A 21897-nucleotide genomic window follows, 5' to 3' on the forward strand; every position below is an offset into this window, starting at 1 on the left:
AGATAGACAGACAACATTCACACACTAGGGACCATTTAGTGTTGCCAATCAACCTATCCCCAGGTGCATGTCTTTGGAGGTGGGAGGAAGCCGGAGTACCCGGAGGGAACCCACGCATTCACGGGGAGAACATGCAAACTCCACACAGAAAGATCCCGAGCCTGGATTTGAACCCAGGACTGCAGGACCTTCGTATTGTGAGGCAGACGCACTAACCCCTCTGCCACCGTGAAACCCGGTATCCTTACATCACACTCAAATTCATAAGCGCAGGCCTAATTTTACCGCATGCCTTGTGAGAAGAGGTTTTAAAATAATTAGCGGTAAAATACGGTATCCATCAAGTGTTCATTCAAGCATTTTTATCATCCTTAATATCCTGAAAAAAATAAATAAATAAAAAAGACGTGAGTTCCTGTCTCTCATAATGATTGTGAACCATAGGCATAATTCCCGAAAAAGTGGAGTTCCCCTCTAAGCAAACACAATAATTTCACATTGTCAAATTTAGTTCTGGTTCTCTATAAAGAGGCTCGTATTTAGGCTCAACTGGCGCTCCTTATTGGAAACCGCAGAACCACTGGCCTGAGCTTGTGGTTCTAAGGCCAGAGTCGGGTTAGCCAGAAACACGCTGACAAATGCTCTGATGGTTCTGCCTTACCTCACTTTGCAGGGTTGCCTATGCACACACACACACACACACACACACACACACACACACACACACACACACACACACACACACGGTCATACTTAAACAGTCTTGACACATGTATTAATGCACATGCCACATCGAAGCACACACACAACGGCACCAGGACACTTTACACACTATCCTGTTTCTCCCTGCACTGTCATTACTTATGCCCATAATTGCATTTCCATTCCAAGTAGACTCCCACAAGCATCAGGACCTTGAAATGTGATAACACGTCACGTTTTTTGTTTTTTTTCTAAGCCCCACTAAGATGTCAGGGCTTCCCGTACTCTAGTAATTTTTCCGCAGTGTCCTTGAGCCTCGAATGAAAGGAACCTCAAACTACTTCCCCGAACATCTTGACACCCCCTCTACCAAAATCAGGGGTGTCCAAACTTTTTCCACTGAAAAATCAAAGCACGCGGGGTCCAAGTTGATATTTTTTCATGTTCAAAACCAATACAATATACACTTTTTATTATTTTTTTTAATTGTTGGGGCTCCCTCAAGTTAGGTCTTAAAGGCCTACTGAAAGCCACTACTAGCGACCACGCAGTCTGATAGTTTATATATCAATGATGAAATATTAACATTGCAACACATGCCAATACGGCCGCTTTAGTTTACTAAATTGCAATTTTAAATTGAAAACGTCGCGGAATGATGACATCACCGGTGGTAGCGGACATGTTCTTCCAGCACCGATCACGGCTATAAGTAGTCTGTTTTTATCGCATAATTACACAGTATTCTGGACATCTGTGTTGCTGAATCTTTTGCAATTTGTTAAATTAATAATGGAGACATCGAAGAAGAAAGATGTAGGTGAGAAGTGGTGTATTGCGGCTGCCTTCAGCAACACAAACACAGCGGGTGTTCCCCTAAAGATGACGGTGAAGCTTTAATATGGAACAGAGCGGTCAAGCGAACATGGTTCTCTACCACATGTCAACCGGTAGGTTTCAGTGAGAAAATTGTGGTAAAAAGTTGGCTCTGGCCGTAAACATGAGCGGAGCTTGTGTCGTTCCTTCCTATCCAAGAGACAGCTGCGACTTTCTTGGCTCCTCCGTGGCTTCCCTCAGAGACACTGGCGGTCACCACACCCTTCCGACTTTCAGGTATGACTATATAATCTCACTAAAACACTAGTAACACAATAAGCAGATAAGGGATTTTCCAGTATTATCCTAGTAAATGTGTCTAATAACATCTGAATCGCTCCCACTGCCCTCGTCTTTTCTTTTTTTCTTGTAGTCCTTCACTCTCACTATCCTCATCCATGAATCTTTCATCCTCACTCAAATTAATGGGGAAATTTTCACTTTCTCAGTACGAATCGCTCTAGCTGCTGGTGGCCATGATTATAAACAATGTGAGGATGTGAGGAGCTCCACAACCCGTGACGTCACACGCACGTCGTCTGCTACTTCCGGTACAGGCAAGGCTTTTTTAATTAGCGATCAAAAGTTGTGAACTTTATAGTCGATGTTCTCTACTAAATCCTTTCAGGAAAAATGTGGCAATATTGTGAAATTATCAAGTATGACACATAGAATGGACCTGCTATCCCCGTTTAAATAAGAAAATCTCATTTCAGTAGGCCTTTAAGAACCCAAAAGGGTTTTAGTCTTAAAAAAGGTTCAAAATAAGTCATCAATCAATCATTCAATCAATGTTTACTTATATAGCCCTAAATCACTAGTGTCTCAAAGGGCTGCACAAACCACTATGACATCCTCGGTAGGCCCACATAAGGGCAAGGAAAACTCACACCCAGTGGGACGTCGGTGACAATGATGACTATGAGAACCTTGGAGAGGAGGAAAGCAATGGATGTCGAGCGGGTCTAACATGATACTGTGAAAGTTCAATCCATAATGGATCCAACACAGTCGCGAGAGTCCAGTCCAAAGCGGATCCAACACAGCAGCGAGAGTCCCGTTCACAGCGGAGCCAGCAGGAAACCATCCCAAGCGGAGGCGGATCAGCAGCGCAGAGATGTCCCCAGCCGATACACAGGCAAGCAGTACATGGCCACCGGATCGGACCGGACCCCCTCCACAAGGGAGAGTGGGACATAGGAGAAAAAGAAAAGAAGCGGCAGATCAACTGATCTAAAAAGGGAGTCTATTTAAAGGCTAGAGTATACAAATGAGTTTTAAGGTGAGACTTAAATGCTTCTACTGAGGTGGCATCTCGAACTGTTACCGGGAGGGCATTCCAGAGTATTGGAGCCCGAACGGAAAACGCTCTATAGCCCGCAGACTTTTTTTGGGCTTTGGGAATCACTAATAAGCCGGAGTCCTTTGAACGCAGATTTCTTGCCGGGACATATGGTACAATACAATCGGCAAGATAGGATGGAGCTAGACCGTGTAGTATTTTATATGTATGTAGTAAAACCTTAAAGTCACATCTTAAGTGCACAGGAAGCCAGTGCAGGTGAGCCAGTATAGGTATATATGTATGTATATATGTATATAAAGGTATATACAGTACAGGTATATATGTATGTATATATGTATATAAAGGTATATACAGTATAGGTATATATGTATGTATATATGTATATAAAGGTATATATGTATGTATATATGTATATAAAGGTATATACAGTACAGGTATATATGTATGTATATATGTATATAAAGGTATATACAGTATAGGTATATATGTATGTATATATGTATATAAAGGTATATACAGTATAGGTATATATGTATGTATGTATATATGTATATAAAGGTATATACAGTACAGGCGTAATGTGATCAAACTTTCTTGTTCTTGTCAAAAGTCTAGCAGCCGCATTTTGTACCAACTGTAATCTTTTAATGCTAGACATGGGGAGACCCGAAAATAATACGTTACAGTAATCGAGACGAGACGTAACAAACGCATGGATAATGATCTCAGCGTCTTTAGTGGACAAAATGGAGCGAATTTTAGCGATATTACGGAGATGAAAGAAGGCCGTTTTAGTAACGCTTTTAATGTGTGACTCAAAGGAGAGAGTTGGGTGGAAGATAACACCCAGATTCTTTACCGAGTCGATAATATATTGTAATTGGTTTAGTATATTTATAATAACAATCAATAGTATAATTCAGGGGTAGGGAACCTATGGCTCTAGAGCCAGATGTGGCCCTTTTGATGACTTCATCTGGCTCTCAGATAAATGTTAGCTGGCATTGCTTAACACAGGGGTGTCCAAAGTGCGGCCCGCGGGTCATTTTTTTAACGGCCCCACTGCACATTTTCAGAATATAATTTAAAAAAAATTAAAAACAGGTATAAAAGAGCAAACAGGGGAAATGTAACAAGAAATTGTTGCAATGTTTACTCTTATAACACAAAGCTGCCATGCAGGCTGTTTCTTTCTTTAAAAAATAATAATGAATCAAAATCAATGTCATTTTGAAATTTTGACTTATTCAAGGCTTCGATTACATCACATTAAATATTCCACTTTGAGATATCTTTTTGGGGAAAATGTTGCATATTTTGTGTTTTGCCATATAAAAAAGAGAGGGTTTTTTTTGTGTTTTTTTTAAGAATCACCTAAAACAACCAAACAAAACATAAACAACAATAAAACTTAAAATTGATGGATATATCTGAAGTTGATCTCGAGATTATTGTGTTGAAAGTAAACGGTAAATAACATTTCTCATGTACTTTTTAACACTTTAATAATTAGGACACTTTTGGAGTCCCAATTATTTTAGTGTGATTTGTTTTTAAGTGTCATTGCTCCAAAAATAATTATGAATATAAATCCAAAATTAAGGTTCCAATTATTATATAATCTCAAATATTCCACCTTAAATAGTTATTGGGGGAAAATATTGCATATTTTGTGTTTTTTCTAATGTTTATCTAGAGATTTAAAACTTGCTTAATAATAAAAATTATAATACTGAATAATGACACATTTTTAATATTTTTTTTTTACCAAAACCCTTTGGGGTCCCCGGGATCATAACTGAGTGGAGGCCTGAATGTATATTTTTTATACATATATTGTATTGGTTTTTAAAATAAAAATAATGAAAATGGCCCCCGCTTGCTCTGATTTTTCAGTGTGCGGCCCTCAGTGGAAAAAGTTTGGACACCCCTGTCTAAAAACACGATAATTATGAATAATTCCGCTCGTAATCACAGTGCTAAAAATACCGTTCAAAATATAAAACATTCTCATGCATTTTATCCATCCATCCGTTTTCTACCAGACTTGTTCAAGAAGTCGCATTAATGGTAAGAAGTATTTGATTTATTATTGGTTAACTTCGGAATAAGAATGTTATTAAAAAGAATAGGAGATGTATTATACTCCAAACATGTTGGTCTTACTTAAAAATGCACACATTTAGTTGTATTCAGTGTTAAAAAATATTATATGGCTCTCACGGAAATACATTTTAAAATATTTAGCTTTAATGGCTCTTTTGATGACTGCATCTGGCTCTCGGATAAATCTGAGCTGACGTTGCTTAACACGATAAGTAATGAATAATTCCACTTGTAATCACAGTGTTAAAAATAACGTTCAAAATATAAAACATACTCATGCTTTTTGATGTTCAAGAAGTTGCATTAATGGTAAGAAGTAATTTATTTATTATTGGTTGGTGTGGGGCTTGCCCTCCTGGGGGTTCTTCAGACCACCAAGAGCCTGTTTTAGGGTTACAATGTTGTTTTATTTTATTTTTCTCTCAGTTGCTTTCCAGCAATTGTCTTTTTCTCTTTCGTCCTCACTCGCGCTCTGGCTCCAGCCCCAACCCTGTCTCTCCTCCTGGCTGATGCTTATAACAGAGCGAAAGGTGATTAGGTAACAAGGCCCAGGTGGGCCTTCTACGCACCTGTCGCTGATTTCGAGGCCGGTCCTGGCAACATCCTGCTCTGCTGCAGGCCCGCAGGCCACGCCCCCTCCACAGTTAGCTTCAGAATAACAATGTTATTACAAAGAATAAGAGACCTATTATACTCTAGAAATGTTGGTCTTAATTAAAAATGGACGCGTTTAGTTGTGTTCAGTGTTAAAAAAAATGTTATATGGCTCTTAGGGAAATACGTTTTTAGCAGCCAAAAAGGTTCCCGACCCCTGGTATAATTAGTATAATTAGTATTAGTATATAATTAGTATTTAATTTTTTTTTCTAATTTTCATATTTTTATATTTGTTATATTTATGTCCTTTTTGTCCTTAAATCGATCAATAATTTATAGCAACATTGATTTTTATTCGGGCTTCACGGTGGAAGAGGGGTTAGTGCGTCTGCCTCACAATACGAAGGTCCTGCAGTCCTGGGTTCAGATCCAGGCTCTGGATCTTTCTGTGTGGAGTTTGCATGTTCTCCCCGTGAATGCGTGGGTTCCCTCCGGGTACTCCGGCTTCCTCCCACTTGCAAAGACATGCACCTGGGGATAGGCCCCTCCCACCTCCAAAGACATGCACCTGGGGATAGGCTCCTCCCACTTCCAAAGACATGCACCTGGGGATAGGCCCCTCCCACTTCCAAAGACATGCACCTGGGGATAGGTTGATTGGCAACACTAAATGGTCCCTAGTGTGTGAATGTGAGTGTGAATGTTGTCTGTCTATCTGTGTTGGCCCTGCGATGAGGTGGCGACTTGTCCAGGGTGTACACCGCCTTCCGCCCAATTGTAGCTGAGATAGGCGCCAGCGCCCCCCGCGACCCCGAAAGGGAATAAGCGGTAGAAATGGAAAAAAATTGATATAATTAGTATTGATTTTATTCTTCTAATTTTCATATTTTTATATTTGTTGTATTTATGTCCTTTTTGTCCTTAAATCGATCAATAATTTATAGCAACATTGATTTTTATTCATTATTATTTTTGGAGAAATAATTTAAAAAATGGTGTTATTAGAGTCGACAATGCAACTTTTTCTCGTTGCATTTCACCTATTTGCTCTTTTATTCCACTTTTTAATGTTTAAAAAATATATATTTATTTTAGTATTTTTAGAATGATGTGCTGCGGGCCGGTAAAACATTAGCTGCGGGCCGCAAATGTCCCCCGGGCCACACTTTGGACACCCCTGACCTAAATGCAACAGGCCATCATTTTCTGGCAAGACCAGAGTGGTCGAAACGGAAGACAGCCGCAGTCGCCGCAGGCAGTGACGCACAACTCGAGTCTGGCACAAACAAAAAATGGACACACACATCTGACATCCATCACTGGGAGGGGGGGAACAAGGGATGAGCTTTCTTCTCCTCAGAGTCTGACCCCACCACGCCCCGACAGTCATCAACCCACCTTCGCTCAACCCCAAACCTCCCCAGCACTCTTTATCGCCAGTACTGTGGTAAACCAGTGGAAATGTGGGGGGGAAAAAAGACGGATGGAGGGTAATCGAGAAATAGTAAAGATATTACTGGACAAGCGGGAGACAGTTTAGAGCAACACAGAAAGCCATCTGGTAGCGTTTAGGCCGTCTGCGTCTCGCCACTTAGCTCATTAACATCTCGCCACCGATCGTGTCTTTGTGCGAGAAGTGCGTGCTGACAGCAAGGCCGTGAACTGACACTTCATGGAGAGCAAAAAATAATATCCGTCAGCGGGCAATTTGGATGGTTTGGATTGGAAGAGGATGAAGGCGGACTGTCGTTGACTACGAAGGGCCAAACTCCATTAAACAAAGTGGTGCTTTTGAATTAAAGGCGAGGTTGGCAAGTAAAACACCAGATTTTGCCGATTGTATTGTACCATATGTCCCGGCAAGAAATCTGCCTTCAAAAGACTCCGGCTTATTAGTGATTCCTAGAGCCCAAAACAAGTCTGCGGGCTATAGAGCGTTTTCCGTTCGGGCTCCAGTACTCTGGAATGCCCTCCCGGTAACAGTTGGAGATGCTACCTCAGTAGAAGCATTTAAGTCTCACCTTAAAACTCATTTGTATACTCTAGCCTTTAAATAGACCTCCTTTTTAGACCAGTTGATCTGCCGCTTCTTTTCTTTTTTCTCCTATGGATGAAGTACTGGATGGACCGCTCGCCTGTGTATCGGTTGGGGACATCTCTACGCTGCTGATCCGCCTCCGCTTGGGATGGTTTCCTGTGGACGGTACTCTCGCTGCTGTCTTGGATCCGCTTTGAACTGAACTCTCGTGGCTGTGTTGGAGCCACTATGGATTGAACTTTCACAGTATCATGTTAGACCCGCTCCACATCCATTGCTTTCGGTCCCCTAGAGGGGGGGGGGGTTGCCCACATCTGAGGTCCTCTCCAAGGTTTCTCATAGTCAGCATTGTCACTGGCGTCCCACTGGATGTGAATTCTCCCTGCCCACTGGGTGTGAGTTTTCCTCGCCCTTTTGTGGGTTCTTCCGAGGATGTTGTAGTCGTAATGATTTGTGCAGTCCTTTGAGACATTTGTGATTTGGGGCTATATAAATAAACATTGATTGATTGATTGATTAGGGTTTGGAAATAAAAAAAAGCCTGTTGTTTCGTATGATAATAATAATAGTACCGTATTTTCCGAACCATAGGGCGCATCGGATTAAAAGGCGTACTGTCGATGAGCGGGTTTAGTCAGGTCCATTTTCATATATAAGGCGCACCAGATTATAAGGCGCATTTTTAAAGGGGTCATATAATATATTTTTATTTGTAAAAATCACTTTACATTAGATTTAGATTTAGATTTATTGGTCCCTGTTGGGGAAATTCATTTTCACTGCCTTACATTTAAATAAATAGACATTACACATCACAAAACAAAAATAACAAAAAGACATCATACATGACCAACACATTTACAGGCTTTGTCAGACAGTGTTAAAGGCCTACTGAAATGAGATGTTCTTATTTAAACGGGGATAGCAGGTCCATTCTATGTGTCATACTTGATCATTTCGAGATATTGCCTTAATTTTAATGAAAGGATTTAGTAGAGAACATCCACGATAAATTTCGCAACTTTTGGTTGCTAATAAAAAAGCCTTGCCTGTACCGGAAGTAGCAGACGATGTGCGTGTGACGTCACGGGTTGTGGAGCTCCTCACATCCTCACATTGTTTACAATCATGGCCACCAGCAGCGAGAGCGATTCGGACCGGGAAAGCGACAATTTCCCCATTAATTTGAGCGTGGATGAAAGATTCGTGGATGAGGATAATGAGAGTAAAGGACTAGAAAAAAAAAATTAAAAAAAAAAGAAGGCGAGGGCAGTGAGAGCGATTCAGATGTTGTTAGACACATTTACTAGGATAAATCTAGAAAATCCCTTATCTGCCTATTGTGGTACTTGTGTTTTAGTGAGATTATATGGTACCTGAAAGTCGGAGGGGTGTGGCCACGGGTCTGGTGACCGCCAGTGTCTCTGAGGGAAGCGGCATGGCGTAGTGGGTAGAGCGGCCGTGCCAGAAACCTGAGGGTTGCAGGTTCGCTTCCCACCTATTGACATCCAAGTCGCTGCCGTTGTGTCCTTGGGCAGGACACTTCACCCTTTGCCCACACTGGTGAATGAATGATGAATGAATGATAGATGGTGGTCAAAGGGGCCGTAGGCGGAAACTGGCAGCCACACTTCCGTCAGTCTACCCCAGGGCAGCTGTGGCTACTGTTGTAGCTTACCACCACCAGGTGTGAATGAATGATTGGTTCCCACTTCTCTGTGAGCGCTTTGAGTATCTAATAATAGAAAAGCGCGATATAAATCTAATACATTATTATTATTATTATAAACCACGCAGCTACAGCAGGACGCAAGCTCCGCTCATGTCTACGGTAAGAGCCGATTTATTACCACAATTTTCTCACCGAAACCTGCCGGTTGACATGTAGTCGGGATCCATGTTCGCTTGACCGCTCTGTTCCATAGTAAAGCTTCACCGTCGAGAATTTTAAACAAGGAAACACCGGCTGTGTTTGTGTTGCTAAAGGCAGCTGCATTGCACCGTTTCCCACCTACATCTTTCTTCTTTGACGTCTCCATTATTCATTGAACAAATTGCAAAAGATTCAGCAACACAGATGTCCAGAATACTGTGTAATTATGCGATTAAAGCAGACTACTTATAGCTTGGATCGGGCTGGAAAATAATGTCCGCTACAACCCGAGACGTCACGCGCACGGGTCATCATTCCGCGACGTTTTCAACAGGATACCTCGCGGGAAATTTAAAATTGCAATTTAGTAAACTAAAGCGGCCGTATTGTCATGTGTTGCAATGTTAATATTTCATCATTGATATATAAACTATCAGACTGTGTGGTCGCTAGTAGTGGGTTTCAGTAGGACTTTAAGGGCGTCTAGCTGCAAGGATAAGGCTTTTCCAGAGGCGGGCCCTCCAGAATTTGATAGTTCTGAACCTGCGCCCTGGTGGTAGTGTATTTGTGTAGTGGGTGACTGATATGCTGGACTATCGTGTTTGCCAGTCGAATGATGGACCTGTGGTTTAAATCTGAAATGTTACATTGAGCAAACAACCTCAAAGTGCTACAGTGTATTAATAAAAAAATAAAAGTATAATAATAATAAAAAAATAATAAAAATAAATAAAATATAAAAACGGGCTTCACGGTGGCAGAGGGGTTAGTGCGTCTGCCTCACAATACGAAGCTCCTGCAGTCCTGGGTTCAAATCCAGGCTCGGGATCTTTCTGTGTGGAGTTTGCATGTTCTCCCCGTGACTGCGTGGGTTCCCTCCGGGTACTCCGGCTTCCTCCCACCTCCAAAGACATGCACCTGGGGATAGGTTGATTGGCAACACTAAATGGGCCCTAGTGTGTGAATGTTGTCTGTCTATCTGTGTTGGCCCTGAGATGAGGTGGCGACTTGTCCAGGGTGTACCCCGCCTTCCGCCCGACTGTAGCTGAGATAGGCGCCAGCGCCCCCCGCGACCCCAAAAGGGAATAAGCGGTAGAAAATGGATGGATGGAAAATATAAAAACTACAACAGCCTAATAGCTAGAACTACCGTATTTTTCGTACTATAAGTTTTAGTTTTTTTCATAGTTTCATAGTGCGACTTATACTCAGGAGCGACTTATGTGTGAAACTATTAACACATTACCGTAAAATATCAAATTATATTATTTAGCTCATTCACGTAAGAGACTAGACGTATAAGATTTCATGGGATTTATTGATTAGGAGTGAGAGATAGTTTGGTAAAGGTATAGCATGTTCTATATGTTATAGTTATTTGAATGACTCTTACCATAATATGTTAGGTTAACATAGCAGTTGGTTATTTATGCCTCATATAACCTACACTTATTCAGCCTGTTGTTCACTATTCTTTATTTATTTTAAATTGCCTTTCAAATGTCTATTCTTGGTGTTGGGTTTTATCAAATACATTTCCCCCAAAAATGCGACTTATACTCCAGTGCGACTTATATATGTTTTTTTCCTTCTTTATTATGAATTTTCGGCAGGTGCGACATATACTCCGCAGCGACTTATACTCCGAAAAGTAAGGTACATGTTATTATATCAAGTGTGTGTGTATGGCGCGGTGCAGTAGGGGAGGGCCTTCAGGAGTCTTGTACATGGGGCCCAGTATTTGGTGCTTCCAATACACTATTGTGCAACCTACGAGACGTCTTTAAAATTGTTGACAAATAGTAGACATTGTTATCACCAGGAAAGATGAGATCACCTACCTAGGTTCCGTTCTAGAGGCCAATCTTTCCTGTGATAAAATGGCAACAACCAAGGTAATCAAAAAGGTCAACCAAAGAACGACATTCCTCTGCAGAATCTCCTCTCTGGTCAACAAAAGCACCTTGAAGATTCTAGCGGGAACTCTCATTTTAAGGGACGGCGTGGCGCAGTGGAAGAGTGGCCGTGCGCAACCCGAGGGTCCCTGGTTCAATCCCCACCTAGTACCAACCTCGTCACGTCCGTTGTGTCCTGAGCAAGACACTTTACCCTTGTCCTGATGGGTGCTGGTTGGCGCCTTGCATGGCAGCTCCCTCCATCAGTGTGTGAATGTGTGTGTGAATGGGTAAATGTGGAAGTAGTGTCAAAGCGCTTTGAGTACCTTGAAGGTAGAAAAGCGCTTTACAAGTACAACCCATTTATTCAACTCTTTTTCGATTACGCTTGCACCTCCTGGTACCCCAGCACCCCCAAAACCCTCAAATCTAGACTCCAAACATCCCAGAACAAGCTAGTCCGGTTACTTTTAGACCTCCACCCCAGATCACACCTCACTCCAACCCACTTCTCCAAAGTGGGCTGGCTCAGGGTGGAGGACAGAGTAAAACAACTTGCACTGAGCCTGGTCTATAAAATCCGCTACACCTCCCTGATACCGAAGTACATGTCAAACTACTTCCTTAACGTAAATGACCGCCACAAACCACGTTAAACCCAGATTCCGATCTAAGAAAGGTCTTAACTCATTCTCTTTCTATGCCACATCAATGTGGAATGCACTCCCAACAGGTATAAAAGTAAGTGCATCTCTATATTCCTTCAAAACCGCTCTAAAACCACACCTCCAGGCAACTTCAACCCTTTAGCTCGGTTGGTAGAGTGGCCGTGCCAGCAACTTGAGGGTTGCCGGTTCGATTCCCGCTTCCGCCATCCTCGTGACTGCCGTTGTGTCCTTGGGCAAGACACTTTACCCACCTGCTCCCAGTGCCACCCACACTGGTTTAAATGTAACTTAGATATTGGGTTTCACTATGTAAAGCGCTTTGAGTCACTCGAGAAAAGCGCTATATAAATATAATTCACTTCACTTCACTTTACTAATACCCTCCTCCATTCACATTCCATCTCCCCGGATTGTAAATAACCTAATGTAAAAAATCAAATGTACTTCTAATGTATATACTTGTTCTTATGCTATGTGAACTCACTATGTTCTCTGCTGGCTGTACATATCCTACTAAGTAAGACCTAAACAGTTTCAATGTTGATGCAATTGTTGACTGAAGTACTGATATCAACCAAAGCTCCTCATCCCACCCCCCGGATTGTAGATAATGTAAATAATTCAATGTATGTACTATGATGATTAACTTGTGTGATGACTGTATTATGTTGATAGTATATATTTGTACCATGAATTGATTAACGTGGACCCCGACTTAAACAAGTTGAAAAACTTATTGGGGTGTTACCATTTAGTGGTCAATTGTACGGAATATGTACTAAACTGTGCAATCTACCAATGAAAGAATCAATCAATCAATCAAAAGAATATAGACTTTTTCACGGTTGGCAGCGGTCTGCCCTTTGCTATTTTCAGTGTTGCTGAGCTATCTGCTGTTTGAGTAACGGTGAACAATAAATCTCTCGCCATATGTGACTGCAACATAGCAGAGGTTTGTTTACATTCAACACCCATCGGACATTGAAAAGGTCAGCGAGGTTGTATTTATATTCCGGTATGTTCTCACCTATGAGCTTGGACCACTGGGCAGGGGGCCGGAAGAGGGGATACTGCTTGGGGAAGGCCTGCGGGCTCCAGTGCCCCGTAAACACCACAATGTAAGAAGCAGGGCCTTTGGCCGTGCATTCGGTTCCATTGAGGGGCCGCAGTGGACCAGCAAAAGCGAGGCAGAGCTTCAAAAGTACAGGCAGAAGCTGCCTCAGCCAGCTGCTGCTCAGGTGTCGTGACGATGACATCATCTGAAAGAAGCAGACGGGAAATAGGGTTCAGTGAATGCATCTTTCCATACCAATTGCTCAGGATAGTTCGGAAAATTCCTGCACATACACAACAACATTTTCCATTTCCAGACCTTGTTTTCACAGCTTTTCTTGTAAATCCTTAAGTTTACGTGAGTCAGCTCACTTGACGGGCATTCATTGACTATATGTGGTCCTCACTTTGTCAGAGTTATTTGTTAATGAACCCCAAGATCCAGAGACGGAGGCAGGTATAGAATATGAAAACATGATTTAATTAAAAGTAAACAAGAACAAACAAAAAGCACGCACGCGAGCGGAACAACAAACTAAGGGAGCTAGCACTGTAAGCTAGGAAACAAAAAGGAACGTTAGCATGGAAGCTAGTGGATAGCAAACAGAAAAAACTGGAAATAACTAATGCTAACAGAAACAGCTTACCGCTACAACGACCAGGACAAAATGTAGCATGACAGGTAGTAGCTGTAACAAAACGACACGACAGGTAGCATGACAAGAGTGACATGTGGCAACGACAATACAATGATCCAGCAACTGACACAAGACAAAGGAGGTACGAATAGGAGCCGGCTGATTGGCAACAGGTGTGGCCAGATGCCAATCAGCCGCAGCTGAAGGGGAACACAGCACTCAGGGAACAAGACAGGAAGCTGACAAAATAAGAGCACTATACAGGAACTAAGGACAGGAAATACTAACACTGAGGAGGAACACAGCACTCAGGGAACAAGACAGGAAGCTGACAAAATAAGAGCACTAGACAGGAACTAAGGACAGGAAATACTAACACTGATGAGGAACACAGCACTCAGGGAACAAGACAGGAAGCTGACAAAATAAGAGCACTAGACAAGAACTAAGGACAGGAAATACTAACACTGATGAGGAACACAGCACTCAGGGAACAAGACAGGAAGCTGACAATATAAGAGCACTAGACAGGAACTAAGGACAGGAAATACTAACACTGAGGAGGAACACAGCACTCAGGGAACAAGACAGGAAGCTGACAAAATAAGAGCACTAGACAGGAACTAAGGACAGGAAATACTAACACTGATGAGGAACACAGCACTCAGGGAACAAGACAGGAAGCTGACAAAATAAGAGCACTAGACAAGAACTAAGGACAGGAAATACTAACACTGATGAGGAACACAGCACTCAGGGAACAAGACAGGAAGCTGACAAAATAAGAGCACTAGACAGGAACTAAGGACAGGAAATACTAACACTGAGGAGGAACACAGCACTCAGGGAACAAGACAGGAAGCTGACAAAATAAGAGCACTAGACAGGAACTAAGGACAGGAAATACTAACACTGATGAGGAACACAGCACTCAGGGAACAAGACAGGAAGCTGACAAAATAAGAGCACTAGACAAGAACTAAGGACAGGAAATACTAACACTGATGAGGAACACAGCACTCAGGGAACAAGACAGGAAGCTGACAAAATAAGAGCACTAGACAGGAACTAAGGACAGGAAATACTAACACTGAGGAGGAACACAGCACTCAGGGAACAAGACAGGAAGCTGACAAATTAAGAGCACTTGACGGGAACTAAAAGACAGGAAATACTAAACACAGGAAACAGACAAATGCAGAGAAAAAAACTAAAACATAGACAAACTGTCAGGGGCAAGCCTGACACACTTCTCACTTTATTATTATTCTCCTGATTCCATTTGAAACTCTCGAAGGAGTATGACTCACAGGTTTTCCCGCTACCAACATGACCCAGGCTCAGAACACAAATCCCCTCCTGTCAACTGCAGCAATAATAACTTTATCATCCGTGCTGAACTCCTTAATATCTGCACCTGGCTCGCCGACAACAACCAATCCATACACTTAGCTAAAACGGAATCCATCCTGTTTGGGTCCCATATCAACCTTCTTAAAGTCAGTGACTTCACTATAAAAGTGGGTGACATTGTTATTACCAGGAAAGATGAGATCACCTACCTAGGTTCCGTTCTAGAGGCTAATCTTTCCTGTGATAAAATGGCAACCAGGGTAATCAAAAAGGTTAACCAAAGAACGAGATTCCTCTACAGAATCTCCTCTCTGGTTAAGAAAAGCACCTTGAAGATTCTAGCGGGAACTCTCATTCAACCCTTTTTCGGTTACCCCAGAACCTCCAAAACCCTCAAATCTAGACTCCAAACATCCCAGAACAAGCTAGTCCGGTGACTTTTAGACCTCCACCCCAGATCAGACCTCAATCCAACCCACTTCGACAAAGTGGGCTGGCTCAGGGTGGAGGACAGAGTCAAACTAGGGATGCTCCGAAATGAAAATTTGTGGCCGAAGCCGAAGCCGAATAAAATTTAAACGCTTGGCCGAATGCAGTTTTTCACAATTTTTTTAATATTGCATAAATAGCCTAGAATAAATATTTAGACATGTTTTTCAAATAGAGTATTTTTTTATTGAATATTGACATTTTTTTAATATTCCAGTAGTCTTTGCTTTTCAAAAAAAGCACAAAGTTTTTCATTTATATTAGGCCTTCAAACAAAACATGCATTCCAAAAAAAAAATAAAGCGCATTAAAGTGGATAAACCCACAACAAATGAATTGTTGTCCTTTTGGCAAAAGTCTTCTTAGCCACAGTAGATATGCTAATAATGTAAACAGAAGGCTCAAGTAAATCTCAAATAAGTGTGTGCTTGTAACCTCATACACTTATACAGGTAGCCTACACAACAGGCTAATAATGTAAACAGAGGCCCCACTAAATCTCAATAAGTGTGTGCTTGTAACCTCATACACTTATACAGGTACACAACATTGTAACCTCATACACTTATACAGGTACACAACATATCCCAACGTCACCGCGTCAAAAAATTGCGTCACACGCCACTATTCGGCCTTGTTTTTAACTCATTCCACCGAAGGTCGAATGTGGCTTTTTTTGCCATATTCGGCCGAATATATTCGGTTTCCGATTAATCGGTGCATCCCTACATTCAACTGAATATGGGTTGAAAATGATTTGCAAATCAATCAATCAATCAATGTTTACTTATATAGCCCTAAATCACTAGTGTCTCAAAGGGCTGCACAAACCACTACGACATCCTCGGTAGGCCCACATAAGGGCAAGGAAAACTCACACCCAGTGGGACGTCGGTGACAATGATGACTATGAGAACCTTGGAGAGGAGGAAAGCAATGGATGTCGAGCGGGTCTAACATGATACTGTGAAAGTTCAATCCATAATGGATCCAACACAGTCGCGAGAGTCCAGTCCAAAGCGGATCCAACACAGCAGCGAGAGTCCCGTTCACAGCGGAGCCAGCAGGAAACCATCCCAAGCGGAGGCGGATCAGCAGCGCAGAGATGTCCCCAGCCGATACACAGGCAAGCAGTACATGGCCACCGGATCGGACCGGACCCCCTCCACAAAGGAGAGTGGGACATAGAAGAAAAAGAAAAGAAACGGCAGATCAACTGGTCTAAAAAGGGAGTCTATTTAAAGGCTAGAGTATACAAATGAGTTTTAAGGTGAGACTTAAATGCTTCTACTGAGGTAGCATCTCGAACTGTTACCGGGAGGGCATTCCAGAGTACTGGAGCCCGAACGGAAAACGCTCTATAGCCCGCAGACTTTTTTTGGGCTTTGGGAATCACTAATAAGCCGGAGTCCTTTGAACGCAGATTTCTTGCCGGGACATATGGTACAATACAATCGGCAAGATAGGCTGGAGCTAGACCGTGTAGTATTTTATACGTAAGTAGTACAACCTTAAAGTCACATCTTAAGTCCACAAATCATTGTATTCTGTTTATATTTACATCTAACACAATTTCCCAACTCATATGGAAACGGGGAAACGTTACAATTGGACGGATGTGTAAATTGGTGCGATAATGGTGAAATCCTGCAGGGATTGTCTATTAGGCGTCCGCGTTGTGTTGCTTTTAAACAAATATGCCAAACGAGATGCTGTTTTCTCATTTGCAGGCTGTGGTCAGGCTCTCTTCCATTTAAAAATAACAGAAGTATTTATTGTTAGAATACATCCCTCATAAAATCATCACCCCGGAACAAAAAGTGGACAGCGATAAATAAAAACGATGTCATGAAGAACAGATACGGGACAATCAATCGGAGGCTTGACACTGAAATCTCCCTATGAGCTGACATAACACCACCTCTATCTTCTTTAAGCTGGGTGAACCTGTTGAACCTCTTCGCCTTTTTTGAATTCATCTATTCCCCTTGGCTGGGCCAAGTGTGTGTGTGTGTGTCCGTCCCAAAAAAAGACAACATGGACTACATCCGTAATGATAGACGCAAATCCCGTCTGCTCTGCTGCTCTACTGACCTCAGCGGCTGACCACGCTGCGGCCGCCATCTTTGACTGGCGCTCACTTCCTCCAATAAGCCGCGCACTGAGGCAGGAGCGTGTCTTTGATCCCTGCATATTTCAGTTGGCTCGGCCTCTCAATCATTTAATAACCCTAGAAGGAGCAGACCTGCATTCGTGGCCTGCACTGGAATAAAAGACGGCGTTTGCTATGAAGAGGATGAGCATAGAAATTGGAATCCTTTAGTCTTCCTGTGCGGGCATGTGAGCAACCATGAGAAAAAAATAAAAATAAATATATACTACCGTATTTTCCGGACTATATGCGCACTTAAAACCCTTTAATTTTCTCCAAAATCGACTGCGCCTGTCATACAAACCCCGTTTCCATATGACTTGGGAAATTGTGTTAGATGTAAATATAAACAGAATACAATGATTTGCAAATCATTTTCAACCCATATTCAGTTGAATGCACTACAAAGACAAGATATTTGTTCCAAATAAGTGTTTGATGAGCGAATCTGGTAACAAATAAAGGAAGACCTAATTCCCAATAAAAACAGCAGGGGGTCCATCGTCTGGCGGTGGTCTGGCTTCAAGAGGGAATTTGTCGAACAGACAACCGTAATTTGTCAAGTGTGGGGCAAAAGCGTTGCTACAAAAAGTATCATTACTGCTAATATGTAGCATCATTTGAAAAGTCACCTGCGAGAGAATGAAGAGTGATTACTCTGCATGTCAACATCTCCGTTCGGCGCCACACACCCACACCATCAAAATGCCGAGGCAAACATTTCAACACCGTATGAAAAAAATATTCAACAACAAAAGCAGATAATGTCCGCAAGTAACCTACCACATAGCGAAGGACATACACTATTTGATTTCCTATTATGCAGCTCATTTTTATTTGACAGTTATTGAAGTATCTTGTGTGACATCATGCACAAAAGTATGCGGCAAAAGCGTTGCTACAAAAAGTAGCAGCACTGCTAATGTGTAGCACCATTTGAAAAGTCAGCCACTAGAGAATGAAGAGTGCTTGAAACTCCGCATGTCAACATCTCCGTTCGGTGCCGCACCCACAAAATGCAAAAGCAAACATTTCCACATCAACAACGTATGAAAAAAATAGTCAACAACAGAAGGAGATAACGTCTGCAGGAACCTACTAAAAAGTGAAAGACATACACTATTTGATTTCCTATTATGCAGCTCATTTTTATTTGACAGGTATTGAAATATCTTGTGTGACATCATGCACAAAAGTGCACTTTATTTGTTTTAAACTATTGTAGTGGCGTTTTGTACAAAAAGTGCACTTTAGTTTAGTCTTGATTTGATATGTCATAGCTTAGCTGTGATGCTAGCAATGTGGTAACAAATGAATGAAGAATTCATTCCCAAGAAAAAAAGCAGGCAAAAGTATGCGGCAAAAGCGTTGCTACAAAAAGTAGCAGCACTGCTAATGTGTAGCAATTTTGAAAAGTCAGCCACTAGAGAATGAAGAGTGCTTGAAACTCCGCATGTCAACATCTCCGTTCGGTGACGTACACACAAAATGCAAAAGCAACCATTTACACATCAACAACGTATGAAAAAAATAGTCAACAACAGAAGGAGATAACGTCTGCAGGAACCTACTAAAAAGTGAAAGACATACACTATTTGATTTCCTATTATGCAGCTCATTTTTATTTGACAGGTATTGAAATATCTTGTGTGACATCATGCACAAAAGTGCACTTTATTTGTTTTAAACTATTGTAGTGGCGTTTTGTACAAAAAGTGCACTTTAGTTTAGTCTTGATTTGATATGTCATAGCTTAGCTGTGATGCTAGCAGTGTGGTAACAAATGAATGAAGAATTCATTCCCAAGAAAAAAAGCAGGCAAAAGTATGCGGCAAAAGCGTTGCTACAAAAAGTAGCAGCACTGCTAATGTGTAGCAATTTTGAAAAGTCAGCCACTAGAGAATGAAGAGTGCTTGAAACTCCGCATGTCAACATCTCCGTTCGGTGACGTACCCACAAAATGCAAAAGCAACCATTTACACATCAACAACGTATGAAAAAAATAGTCAACAACAGAAGGAGATAATGTCTGCAGGAACCTACCACATAGTGAAGGACATACACTATTTGATTTCCTATTATGCAGCTCATTTTTATTTGACAGGTATTGAAATATCTTGTGTGACATCATGCACAAAAGTGCACTTTATTTGTTTTAAACTATTGTAGTGGCGTTTTGTACAAAAAGTGCACTTTAGTTTAGTCTTGATTTGATATGTCATAGCTTAGCTGTGATGCTAGCAATGTGGTAACAAATGAATGAAGAATTCATTCCCAAGAAAAAAAGCAGGCAAAAGTATGCGGCAAAAGCGTTGCTACAAAAAGTAGCAGCACTGCTAATGTGTAGCAATTTTGAAAAGTCAGCCACTAGAGAATGAAGAGTGCTTGAAACTCCGCATGTCAACATCTCCGTTCGGTGACGTACACACAAAATGCAAAAGCAACCATTTACACATCAACAACGTATGAAAAAAATAGTCAACAACAGAAGGAGATAACGTCTGCAGGAACCTACTAAAAAGTGAAAGACATACACTATTTGATTTCCTATTATGCAGCTCATTTTTATTTGACAGGTATTGAAATATCTTGTGTGACATCATGCACAAAAGTGCACTTTATTTGTTTTAAACTATTGTAGTGGCGTTTTGTACAAAAAGTGCACTTTAGTTTAGTCTTGATTTGATATGTCATAGCTTAGCTGTGATGCTAGCAGTGTGGTAACAAATGAATGAAGAATTCATTCCCAAGAAAAAAAGCAGGCAAAAGTATGCGGCAAAAGCGTTGCTACAAAAAGTAGCAGCACTGCTAATGTGTAGCAATTTTGAAAAGTCAGCCACTAGAGAATGAAGAGTGCTTGAAACTCCGCATGTCAACATCTCCGTTCGGTGACGTACCCACAAAATGCAAAAGCAACCATTTACACATCAACAACGTATGAAAAAAATAGTCAACAACAGAAGGAGATAATGTCTGCAGGAACCTACCACATGGTGAAGGACATACACTATTTGATTTCCTATTATGCAGCTCATTTTTATTTGACAGTTATTGAAAATTACTTGTGTGACATCATGCACAAAAGTGCACTTTATTTGTTTTAAACTATTGTAGCTGCGTTCTGTACAAAAAGTGCACTTTAATTTAGTGTTGTTTTGATGTGTCATAGCTTAGCTGTGATGCTAGCAGTGTGGTAACAAATGAAGGAAGAATTCATTCCCAAGAAAACAGCAGGCAAAACTTTGCGGCAAAAGCGTTGCTACAAAAAGTAGCAGCACTGGTAATGTGTAGCACCATTTGAAAAGTCACCTGCTAGAGAATGAAGAGTGCTTGAAACTCCGCATGTCAACATCTCCGTTCGATGCCACACCAACAAAAATGCCGAAGCAGCAATTTCCACATCAACAACGTATGAAAAGAATATTCAACAACAGAAGGAATGATGTCTGCAGGAACCTACCACATAGTGAAGGACATACACTATTTGATTTCCTATTATGCAGCTCATTTTTATTTGACAGTTATTGAAATATCTTGTGTGACATCATGCACAAAAGTGCACTTTATTTGTTTTACACTGTTATAGTGGCGTTCTGTACACAAAGTGCACTTTAGTTTAGTGTTGTTTTGATATGTCATAGCTTAGCTGTGATGCTAGCAGTGTGGTAACAAATGAAGGAAGAATTTGTTCCCAAGAAACAAAAGCAGGCAAATTATGCGGCAAAAGCGTTGTTACAAAAAGTAGCAGCACTGCTAATGTGTAGCACCATTTGAAAAGTCACCCGCTAGAGAATGAAGAGTGCTTGAAACTCCGCATGTCAACATCTCCGTTCGGTGCCGCACCCACAAAATGCGGAAGCAACCATTTCCACATCAACAACGTATGAAAAAAATAGTCAACAACAGAAGGCGATAACGTCTGCAGGAACCTACCACATAGCGAAAGACATACACTATTTGATTTCCTATTATGCAGCTCATTTTTATTTGACAGTTATTGAAATATCTTGTGTGACATCATGCACAAAAGTGCACTTTATTTGTTTTACACTATTGTAGCGGCGTTTTGTACAAAAAGTGCACTTTAGTTTAGTCTTGATTTGATATGTCATAGCTTAGCTGTGATGCTAGCGGTGTGGTAACAAATGAAG

The 21897-nt window shown here is 41.4% G+C and overlaps 1 protein-coding gene across 3 annotated transcripts in view; it reads right to left on the reverse strand.

Annotated features, from left to right (window-relative positions):
- spon2a (spondin 2a, extracellular matrix protein) overlaps positions 1 to 21897 on the reverse strand; it is a 91612-nt gene that overhangs the window by 33386 nt on the left and 36329 nt on the right. For all 3 annotated transcript variants that reach the window (XM_061902068.1, XM_061902071.1, XM_061902069.1), the window contains one exon: positions 13089 to 13320. In XM_061902068.1, the coding sequence (XP_061758052.1) occupies positions 13089 to 13320 (232 nt within the window). The remainder of the gene's footprint in view (positions 1 to 13088; positions 13321 to 21897) is intronic.

Source organism: Nerophis ophidion, linkage group LG05, assembly GCF_033978795.1.
Source record: "Nerophis ophidion isolate RoL-2023_Sa linkage group LG05, RoL_Noph_v1.0, whole genome shotgun sequence".
Classification (NCBI taxonomy): Eukaryota; Metazoa; Chordata; class Actinopteri; order Syngnathiformes; family Syngnathidae; genus Nerophis; species Nerophis ophidion.